The sequence below is a fragment of the Struthio camelus genome, chromosome 1 (assembly GCF_040807025.1).
Source record: "Struthio camelus isolate bStrCam1 chromosome 1, bStrCam1.hap1, whole genome shotgun sequence".
NCBI classification, from domain to species: domain Eukaryota; kingdom Metazoa; phylum Chordata; class Aves; order Struthioniformes; family Struthionidae; genus Struthio; species Struthio camelus.
In genome coordinates, this window is record NC_090942.1 from 56765025 (window position 1) to 56775908 (window position 10884).

At 54.2% G+C, this 10884-nt stretch overlaps 1 protein-coding gene across 2 annotated transcripts; it reads left to right on the forward strand.

Annotated features, from left to right (window-relative positions):
- Positions 1-722: 722 nt before the first annotated feature.
- TOB2 (transducer of ERBB2, 2) lies at positions 723-10589 on the forward strand. Of its 2 annotated transcripts, none has more exons than XM_068940959.1 (2): positions 723-998; positions 6092-10589. In XM_068940959.1, exon 2 carries the CDS (start codon positions 6178-6180, stop codon positions 7198-7200), a length of 1023 nt encoding a protein of 340 aa, XP_068797060.1. In that variant the 5' UTR covers positions 723-998; positions 6092-6177; the 3' UTR covers positions 7201-10589. The 2 variants fall into 2 exon arrangements, with proteins under 2 accessions (XP_068797060.1, XP_068797071.1); XM_068940970.1 differs by lacking the exon at positions 723-998 and adding an exon at positions 4854-4991.
- The last annotated feature ends 295 nt before the right edge of the window (positions 10590-10884 follow it).

Consider the following 10884-nt stretch of genomic DNA (forward strand, 5'->3'; position numbering starts at 1 on the left):
CCCCCCCCTCCTCGCCCGGACAAAAGGGGGTAACGCAGCTTCCCCAGGCCTCTCCTGCCTCTTGCCCCCACCGCGGGCAGGATTCGGGGGTCCTAACGCCTTAACTTTTCTGAAGACTTCTGCCTGCCCCGTTTCCTCTCGTTAATAGATTTGAGGCTGGGGTTGCGTCCCCGCCCAGCTCGGTTTTGCAGCCCGGCCAGGGGGTCCGGGAACCGCCAGGCTGCCCCCTAACCCGCTTGCTGCTGGCAACGGCGCTACCAGGAAAAAAAAAAAAAACAAAACAAAACACCCTGAGCGGGGCCTTTTCTGCCCTTTTTCCGTGCTCTGCCCTCCCGCTGCCCTGCCGACAGTAAGCAGCTCGGGGAAATCCTCGGAGGTCAATCCTACCTGGCTGCTTGATCCTTTTTAAATCCCACCCACCAGCACCACCGCGCCCCGCTCCCCAGCCCGGGGTAGTGGTTCCCCTAGTGCTAACGCCGAGCTGCAACACCCTTCCCCCCCCCCTCCCCCCCCCCCCGCTGCAGCTGCTGCCCTAGCATCGGGCCCACCACGGGGAAAAGAGAAAGGAAACCAAAAACAAACAAAAAAAAAAGCGGAAAAGGGGGGGGTGAGGAATAAAGAAGAAAAAAAAATCTTCCCCCCCCCCCCCCCCCGCGCGGGGCGGTGGGGTTAACGAGCGGCGAGGGGCGGCGGAAGTAGTCCCGGCCCGCCCTTCGCCGGCCGCATCACGCTGGGCGGGGAGCGCGGATCCGTGCGCGGGGTTGCTAAGGGTGAAAGTTTGCCGTGAGTTGGCTCACTTGGGGCCAGGGCGCGGGCGGCTCCGGGCCGGCGGGGCGGGCTGGGGCGGCTGGAGCTGGGCAGGGCAAGCGGCAGCGCACCGATACCGACACCGGCACCTCTCGGGGCGTCCCACATCAACCTCCGGCCCCCTCTGCTGCTCCCGCCGCCGAGAGCCGGCGATAACGAGAGGAGCCGCCGGCCCTGGAGCCGAGGGAGAGGTGAGCGGGGCCGGGGGGGGCCCCGAGGGCTCGGCGCCCCCTTTTGTGAGCGCGGCGCGGGGAGGGGGGCGCGGTGCGAAGGGGGTTATTTCTCTTCACTTCCCCCCCCCCCACCTCCGCCGCCCCGCCTGTGCGGGGTATTTTTCTTTCTCTGAAGCGTTTCTATAGCTGGCGCCCCTGGGGGGGGGGGTTGTGAAAGTCATCGAGTCCGCGGCGCTTCGCAGTGCCCGAGTTCACCATTTTGTTCGGTCTTTCTCCCCCTTTTTTTTTTCTTCCTCCTTTTCCCCTCCCTTTTCGTTGTCCCCGTCCCTCCGCAATCCGATGAGGGGATCCAGCTTTTGCGGGGGGGGGGGGTGCGGGTCAGCCCCGAAAAGGGAAAGCTCGGCCTAGTGGGGGCGGTGACAGCTAACCGGGCCTGGGCGGCGGGGCCCCACTGGGCTGTCCCGGTCCCCCCCCCCAACCCCCCCTCCCCGCCGGCTCCGGGGCGGGGGCTGAAGCCCCTCGGCAACAAAGGCGCTGCGGAGTTGCGCGTCGCCGCCGCCTCTCGCCGGGCCCCGGGGTCCCGCAGGCCTCCCGGGGGCTGAAATGGCCTCCTCGCCTCTTCGCCTCTGCTCCCCCCCCCCCCCCGCCGCCCTGGGAGAAGGGGGGGCACAACGGCCGCGGCCTGCTGGGGGCTGCGGGGGGAGGGAGGGGGCACCGCGGACCCCTCGGCTCTTCGGGTGCTGAGGGAGTTGGGCGGCCCCAAGGCCCGGTTTGCCCTGCCGAAAGGGGGCCCGGCCCCAGGTGCCCTTCACGGGCGCGCCCGCCCCGGCAAGGGGGTCGCCGGCTCCCCGACGGAAGGTCAGGCCGAGGTTGCCGCCGTGGGGTGGCTGGAAGAAGGAAAGGGTACTTGGTGCTTGCTTGCACACCCCCCCCCCCAAAATCCTGCCCTCCCTGGATCCCCCCGACCTCGGGGGTGCGGTGGGAGCAGCAGGAGGGGGGCGGCCTTGGTGCCCCGGCGGGTGTGTGGGGTCAGGAGCTTTGCCCTTGCGGGGAGTGGGGAGCCTTTCTGCTCGCACCGTGGAGGCCTCTTCTGGGGACGTTGTTTGTGACCCTGCCGGTTTGTTTCCCGCATGCCCCAAGAGAGGGACGGGGATAAGTAAAGGAGACAAGGGGGTGTGCTGGGGGGGGGGGCGCTGTTTTGGACTCCGAGTCGTGCCTTGCCCTCAGTGGCGCTGCCCGGCTTGGGGAAGAGTGTGGGTGTCGGGGCGCCGGGTGGGGCGGGGGCAGTTGTGGGGTGAGGGAGAGGGAGGAAGGGACCTGCCTCTCCCTCCTCTCCCGTCCCCTAAAAAGAGGGTGGGGAAGGGAGACGAATCGCTCGCGCACGTAGGAAGGGGAAGGAGGGGGGGAGGCCGCCCGGCGATCCCAAATGATCGGCGGCGGGGTGTGTTTCTCGCATTGGGCAATTGCCGGGGAGGGGAGCGCAGCGCGGCGCCGCCAGGGCGCATGTGCCGTGGAAAATTTTGTGCCCTGCCGCACTGAGCAAGCGCCGGGGCGGCCGGCCGGCGCGGGCGCGGGGCACGCCGGGAGATGTAGTTCGGGGGCGAAGTAGGTCACGGGGCTCGGCGCGGCAGGGGAGCGGGGCGGAAGGGGGGCGGACTACAACTCCCAGAGTGCCGCGCGGCGGGAGGCGTGGGGGGGCGGGAGCACCTCTGGCTGGGTCACAAGAAGTGGCTCCTCTCCTCAGGAGGTGGGCGGATGCTTTGGGGGGGGGGGAGGGAGGCCTATAGGGGGCACAGCCCCCCTGCACAGTACCCGCCTTTCTCCTCCCCACGGCGTGGGGCGGGAGGGAGGTGCCTTGGTTCAGCAGGCTGCAAGGGGAAAGCCTGGCTCGGTGCCTCGGACAAGGCCGTGCAGGCTGTCTGAAGGGGTGGCGAGGTGCAGGGCCGCTTGCCTTTGGGGGGGGGGCATAATTAATCCGATTAGTGCCTTTGCTGCCTGTGGGATGAGCAAGGAAGCCTGGAAAGAAGCTGTTGCTTTGGTAGGGTGTGGCCTGCGGTTCAACATGGGAGACTGTCTTGGCTGCATACTTTTAAAGTCACTTGAGATGTCACTGTGCACCATTAACGATGGTGACACGATAGTGAGCCTGTTCTCAGAGGACAATTTTCTCTTAGAAGTTTGAAGGCTTACTCACAAGGTCACGTCTTCTGTGTACCTAGTGAGGAGAAGAGGGCATTCTCCTGCTGTTTGTTCCTGTCTGATGTAAATTATTATTTGGCCCATCCCCTTTAAAATGTGCTGATAAAAGAGGGGAATCAGAGGTGGCTTAGAAATTCCTTCAACAGAGCAGGTCTGTAGAGGGACATTGCTCTTGTTGATGCTGACGCTTCTGTGTTCTGCCCGCCATAGAGTAAGCTTTTACTTTGGAAATAAAGGCAGTGTGGGCAAGACTTTCTTTTCTGGCAGACTTATCGGAATACATTTTAGAGTTGTTACTTGTTTGCCTGTTGTCTTGGAAGCTGTGCTCCTTCAGATATTCCTTAATTACTATTTTATTTCATTTTGGTACAGTAGAAAGGGATTAAGAGAGCCTACTGGAGCCCATCTTACTATGTCAACAGCCTGAGGTGGTGTCTCTAACTTCTTGAGAGTTCTGCAAGCATCAGCTATATGTGGCTACCTTGGCAGCTACTAGTATTATTAGCCTAATTCATTCATCTTTTTCATAGTGAAGGTAGAGCGTTCTGCTTTTAGAAAGTGGGGACACTTTTTATTGAAAGAAAAAAGAGAGGAGCTAAGATGTATTACTGTATCTCCTCCCTGCTGTCTTCAACAGAAGGTGCTGCTCTGTTGATTAGGATGTGGGATTGCCAAGGGGTACTGAGGCATCTGTGTTGCATATAGAGTAGTAAATAATTTTGGTCTCTTGCTCCATTTCCAGGCTGTAACTTCTGATCTCTTAATGTTTTGGGCCTGGATTAGAATTTATCACATGAGATTAAAAGATTTTTGCAAACTGATTATTCTTTTCATGCTTAGTTTGCCGGGATCTCAAGCTGTCCTTCCTTTCGGACCTCTCAAAGTCAAAGTGGCAACGGGGTTTCATGTAATTCCTTCTTGCGGTAGTATGGATTGTTTAAGTTCTTGTTAATATTTATATGTGCCATTTCGGGGGTTTCCTTGGTGCCGTTTCCTCTGCAGAAGGCTTTGTCTCCGGACTGAGACTCGTGCGGCCTGAAAATGGCTCTCCTTGCTCTCTCAGAAATTCTGGCTGTTCGCTTCTTCGGTGTTAAAATGTTCTTATTTGAACTTTGTCAGGTCTTGGTGACGTAACAAAACTTGTTTTGTAGTTCAGTAGTTCCTTAAACCAGGTTTGAAAAGGCAAGGCTTCTCTTCTTTTCCGTTCTCTTAATCCTGTGTTTTTCTGGTTATCAAGTTAAATCTGAAGGAGATTCCTTCCAGAGCTGACCTCTTTCTCAGTTGGCTTGAGGTGTGGGATCTGCTTCTGGTTACTGTAATCCTGAAAATAAGCCTTCTTGAACTCTGACTAGTATGTTTTTAAAAAAAAAAAAAATCACTCCCCCCTCCCTTTTCTTCCTTTTGTAAGGAAGCCTCAAAATACTTGAGGGTGGGGTGGTGGTTGATAGTTTTTTTTAATCTGCTTATTTACCCTTTTATCTCCACTAAATTAGGCTAAGCAAACAAGTCTAGTCAGTTTTTCTTCCTTCTTCTGACCTGAGCCAGCATGGATACTTGGTGGTGCTGCTGGGATTCCCGGTTTTTCAGGGGAAGACTGGCACCTCATGTTTGTACTCCATCCCCACCCCCAAATAGTTGGCAGACGATATAAACATTGGTCTGACTACTCCATCAGAGCATCCCTGAAGCCCATTTTAGGAAGACGGTTGAACATGGTGTGTTTGCTTGAGCAAGATGAGGGCAATTGAAGAGTGAACAGCCTCTGACTAAGCTGCCAATTAAAAACTGGATATTCTGCTTCCCCCTGGAGAGGTGTGTAGGCTAATGGAAGCGTGTTTCCTCTTAAAATATCTGTGGGATTCATTTTCTTTGATGGGTGACAGAGCACAGTGCTGACCTACCTGGGGGAGTTTGTACCCGGACAAGCATTGTTTGCAAATCTTCGTATAATGGGAGAGTTGAGTGTTGTGGTTTTGCAGTGTGCTTTTGTGGCTTGGAGGAGGAGGGAGGGAGGGAGGGAGGAAAGGAGGATTACTTCAGGTTTTGGCAAGCAGTTTAAGTTTTCATCAAGTAGGTACCTGATCCTGGCAGAGCTCATTTTTCCCTCTGTTCAGGGATGAGTGATATGAACTGTACTGGACAAATTGTTGGCATATGCGTGGTTTGGGACCCTGTGCATGCTCCCCCTGCCCCTGCCCCCCCCCCCCAACACACACACAATGAACTGAATTAAAATGGGATTTTTAGGCTTGTAGCTAGGCAGAGCTTCCACTGCGTATGCTTAGTAAGGTACGTGCCTGCCAGTCAAGGGGATCGTAGACAGGCCTAGCAGCGGATGCCGCAGCACCCTCCGTCATTCCTTCTCATCCCTTCTGTGCTTGTGCCAGCAGGACGCAGTATTCCACAGGACCACCCAGCCTCTTGGCGGGGAGGCTGGCCCTGCTGTCCTGAGTGCGAGTGGGTCTCTGCATGGGCTCCTGAGTGAGTCGCAGGGCTTTCCAGGTGGCACATTTATGTTCTAGAGAGTCTGGTGCAGGTGAACCGCACCAGAAGCAGCAGAGTGCTGAAGCATAGAGAGCCATATTAGATATACTGAAATAGCTCTGCCAGAGCAGGCAGTTGGCCTGCTTGATTTCAGCAACGGTACTTGGCAGCGAGGTAGGTGTAATGCACACGCCTGTGTGCGGATGGTAGCTACACCCTAGTTCCTTCTGGACAGGACGAGGGAGACTTCTGTGTCTTGAGGGTCAGTAGATTTGGGGTGACTCTCCTAGTTAGTATCACTGCTCGGTAGTGTCTGTACAAATGCTTTCTTTGCTTTTTGTTAATGAAAAAGTGTAGCTGTTCAACTCAGCAGGCTAAGAGTTGTTGTTTCCTTGTTTTTATCCATATCTTTTTCTCTCTTTTCCTAGGTCTGCTTGGAGCCAAATCTTGTCTATGTGTTTGTCACTCTGTCTCTTTTAATACACTGCCCTGATTTGCTTGCTGTGAAGGGAGTATGCATCTGGAGATCAAAGTTGCTCTTAACTTCATCATCTCATACCTGTACAACAAGCTTCCTCGGAGGCGGGCAGACCTGTTTGGTGAAGAGCTAGAGCGCCTGCTGAAGAAGAAATATGAGGGTCACTGGTACCCAGAGAAACCTCTGAAGGGATCGGGCTATCGCTGTGTCCATATAGGGGAGACCGTGGATCCGGTGGTGGAGCTGGCGGCCAAGCGGAGTGGGCTGGCCGTGGAGGATGTGCGTGCCAATGTGCCAGAAGAGCTGAGTGTCTGGATCGATCCTTTTGAGGTTTCCTACCAGATTGGCGAGAAGGGCTCTGTTAAGGTCCTGTACCTGGATGACAGCGAAGGCTGCAGCGCAGCAGAGCTGGACAAAGAAATCAAGAGCAGCTTCAACCCTGATGCCCAGGTATTTGTCCCTATTGGCAGCCAGGACAACTCGCTGTCCAACTCTCCGTCCCCTTCCTTTGGCCAGTCGCCTAGCCCCACCTTCATCCCTCGCTCTGCCCAGCCCATCACTTTCACCACTGCCACGTTTGCTGCCACAAAGTTCGGCTCTACCAAGATGAAGAAGGGTGGAGGAGCTGGAGGAGGGGGTGGTGGAGCGGGGGCTACCCAGCAGCCGAGGATGGTCAGATCTCCCACCAACAGCCTGCTGAAGCACAAGGGCCTCTCCCTGTCTATGCACTCTCTGAACTTCATCGGGAGCGCTGGGAGCCAAGCCCCACAGTCGCAGCTCTCCCCCAACGCCAAGGAGTTCGTTTACAGCGGTGGGTCACCAGGAGCCAGTAGCCTGTTCTTCGATGGTGTTGGCAGTGAGAGTCAGGCCAGCAACATCCCACCGGCATCGCAGTTCAACACCGGCACCGGTGGTACCTTTGATATGGCTCAGGTCTTCGGTGGCAGCACCAACAGCCTCTTTTTGGAGAAGTCTCCCTTTGTGGAAGGACTCAGCTACAACCTGAATGCCATGCAGTATCCCAGCCAGTCGTTCCAGCCTGTTGTCCTGGCCAACTGAACACAAGGAAGGAGAGCATTTGGGGTGGGGCGGGGGGGGGTGGGGGAAACAAGAACTTAAAGGGGGAGAGAAAAGAAAAATAGAAATATACAGAAAATATTCAAATCTTATAAATATAGCTTCTTGGGAAAAGAGAGAGCCCAGTGTTGTTGCGCTGTGCTGGCAACGCTCCTGAAGCACTGACTTGTTTTTTAACTCAGTCCCTGTGCTTTTTTCCTACTCACTTTTTTACTCCTTTAATGAGTCTTGGGTTTTTTGGTTTGTGTTCACCCTTCCTCTGCCCCAGCCCAGGAATGGTGCAGGCATAGGTCACGATGCTCCTGTCTCACTGCACCGTCCCCAGCACTGGACACTTGATCTTTCTACCTGGGTGTAGAGATGGCTTTGTTCTGGGCTGTGTCCCCAGGCTCCTACTGCCTTGCTGGAGGCTGGGGGAGGGACAGGGAGAGGATGAGTCAGTGTTGGCAGAGGTGCGCGCTCTTCTTGTGCGCTAGCCAGAAATGGGTGGGTGGGCTTGCTTTTCTGTTACGGCTCTGCGTTCTGAGTGTAGACGGAGAGCATCTACCGTGCCCACGGGCTGAGACTGTTGTGCTGTTGTTGCTCGAAGCTCTCCAGACCAGGCTGGCATCCGCTGTTCTGTCTTGTGTGCTGAAAAGCACTAACTCTTCTTTACCGTCTCCCAGCCAATAGTGAGGAGGGCAGAGCACTACTGTGAAATGGCTTCTTCCTGCTCCCTTCCTCATCTGCCCTTCCAGCCTTGGAGGGAAGCTGCAGAAGAACAGCACTTTGAACCAAGTGACTCTGGTTATAATCCCCTTCTGCGTGTGAGCAAAGGGGCCTTTTCGTGGCCTCTTCAGGCCAGTTGGTTGGTTCAGATGACAACCCTGTGGTGTTAAAACACTACACAAGTGGCCCTGCTGTGTATGGGAGGTGGTGCTGAGCCAGGCAGCTGCACTTGGATCCTGCCCCCACTTTGCGTACTTTCTCCCCACCAGCAAGGGCAGCATCCACTGATGGTCATTTGGGGCAATCTCCTAGGTTTGTGTTCTCATTCCCTGCTGTGAATTTATCTTTTTAATCTTGGAGAGGGAATTCCTTTCTTTTTAGTTAGAGAGGCAGCACTACTTCTGGGGAAGAGAAAGGGCTATGTTGTTGAAGCTGCTCTCTTGAATGGTAGTCTGAGGGTTTGTGCTTTCAGTTAGGAATAAATCTGATTAAATCCCCTCCTCTGCCCTTCTGGAGGAGTGGGAGGAGATGGCTGATCTGGTGCAGAAGGGAAGCGCCTAGTGTAAATTTGTCATTCCAACCAGATCATGCTGGTGCAGACAGTGGCAGGCTTACTGCAGAGCAGAGACAGACGCTCTGAAGCCGAGCAGGTGTCCCCATGTGTGAACCTACGGCGACAGGGCCAGAATTCGGGAGCGCCCCTGCAGCTTTCCCCAAGGCCGATGATGTGCTGCAGCAGGGCAGTAATAGCTTTTCAGATAGGTCACTTCTGTGCCAGGGAGCCTGAAACCCACCTTCAGGGGGAAGTGTGGAGGGTGTCTTTTTGCCCAGGCAGGGCTGGTGGCTCCCTAGGTGGGAAGGAGGCTGCCTTGGAGGCTGTTGTGAGAGTATGGAAGAGTGAGACAGAGATGAGGCTCCAGGAAATCTTGTTTAATTTAAAAAAAAAAAAAAAATCTGCTGCCTCCCAAGTGTGGGGGGGGGTTTGGTTTTCTTTTAAATATGTCTCTGGAGCACCTTCTGAAACCTGCTTCTGCTGTGTCTCTTGAGAACTAGCAGGATCTTTCCAAACATCCCTGTTTCAGGGGAGATGGACTTGAACTCGCACTTTTCCTTCTCCCTTCCCTCGAGCTGCGATGGAGGCACTCCAGCCCCCTTGTACTTGTGTCGTCAGTGAGCCTTTGCAGGGGAAATGCAGTGTCCCAGGAAGACTGCCACTACCCAGATCTCATTAAAGAGAATTTCCAGCATGCCCCTTTCCCTCGCTGGGTGAGTGGAAGAAGCATGGTCCCAACCTCATGCCCAGCGTCAGTTCCTGAGCAGGCTGCTTGCTGCTGTCGAGCTATGACCAACACAGTGGTGGGTGAGGAGAGCGGAGCCAAGGTAGCTTCCCTCGAACCGACGTCTGCGGCCTCAGCCCTGCAGGTTTTCAGGCTAGGACAAGCTGCTCAGGAATGGCTGAGCTAGTTTTTTCTCCCCCTCCCTTTTCTTTATTAACCCCCTTACCGATGTTACCACTGCCACCCTGTCCTTCCTCCCCAGGAGTATGCTGCTGACGGCCAGCCAGTTTGCCACGCTGGACCGAGGAGCGCTCGGCCCGCGATTGCGGGGACCCAGCCGGCATCCTGGCTCAGCCACCTCCATTTCTTCCACCATTCCCACATCTTCTGGCAAAGCCTTATGTGAACCGCTGCCGTGGGGCAGCGTGCCCTCCTCAGGTGTAGGAAGGGAGGGGAGAGGAGAGGTGGGATGCCCCCAGCCACCTGCTTATGTGTGTGAAGCTTTGATGCCGCTTTGCCCTGCCACACGTATTATACCCGCTTTAAAAATAGCGTGCGTGGAAGGAGGAAAAGGGGAGGGACCAACCTCTTTGTATCTTAAAGGAAAAAAGCGTGCTTCAGAAATGTTCCTCCAGCATCAGGCAGCAATGGAAACTAACGGCCTTTTTGGGTCTTTTCTAGTCTTGGATGTAGGCGTTCAGCTTCAATTTTATTTTTTAAAACCTGCACTAATTTACCTGGTTTCTTAGGAAGAGAAGAGAGAATTTTTTTTTTAACTTTTATTTTTTATGGGTTTGTGTTCTTTTTTGTTGATGTCCGTTTGTATTGAATAATTTGCTACATTTGTAAAATGTAAGAGGTATATATAATATATGTATATTTCTAACGTAAAAAAATTGTAATTTTTTTCTTTTCAAGATTTTTTCTTAAAAAGAGGAGAGAAAAAATATTTTTTCAGGAAAAAACTTTAAAAAAAAAAGAAGCAGTGAAGATTCCTTTCTCCCCACTCAGCCTCCTTCCTTTCCCTCCCAGCCCTCTCTGAGGAGTGAATCGACAGTCGTCTTGTGGAGAGAATGAGTGAAAGAGGACAGAAGTATGTATGCCTCTGAGTGGAGGGTTTCTGTGTGTGCTCTGCTTGGGTTTCTTTCCAAGAAGGGGGCTACTGAGAGAGGGGGAACCAGGGGGTTGCTGTCTTTTTTTCTTTTTTTCTTTAGCGAAGGAGGAATACAATCAGAGTTTTGTATTCAGAATGTTGTGCAATATTTTGGAACGGGACATTGGTGTGTCTAGAGATTTAGTTAAAAACAAAAACAAAGGTTGATCAAATCTGTACAGTTTCTATTGTTCCAGATTTTTTAAGTTTGTATTAAAAGCATGATATAATAATTGGTTGTCATGTGTTGTGTGCTCAGTGGGGAGAGAACACCTCTGTTGTGCCTCTCCCTGAGAGTAGGCAGTGGTGCTGCTGCTGGTGAAGAGGGACCAGGCTTCCTTCCCAGCCCGCCTTCAGATGAACTGGTGCTTGGTACCATCCTCTTGCATGTGAAATCACTGGTTCATAGTGCGCTCGCACCCGGTGGCGGTTTCACTGTGTTAGGAGTAGCCCAGTGGTGCCCGGGTGTTGTGCAAGACAGCAAGGGCAGCTGTCTTTTCTGACCTCTCCTGCTGCCAAGAATAGCAG

What these genes read in the sequence shown, in the direction of transcription:
- TOB2 (XM_068940959.1), top strand. Translation starts at nt 6,178, where the DNA reads ATGCATCTGGAGATCAAAGTTGCTCTTAACTTCATCATCTCATACCTG.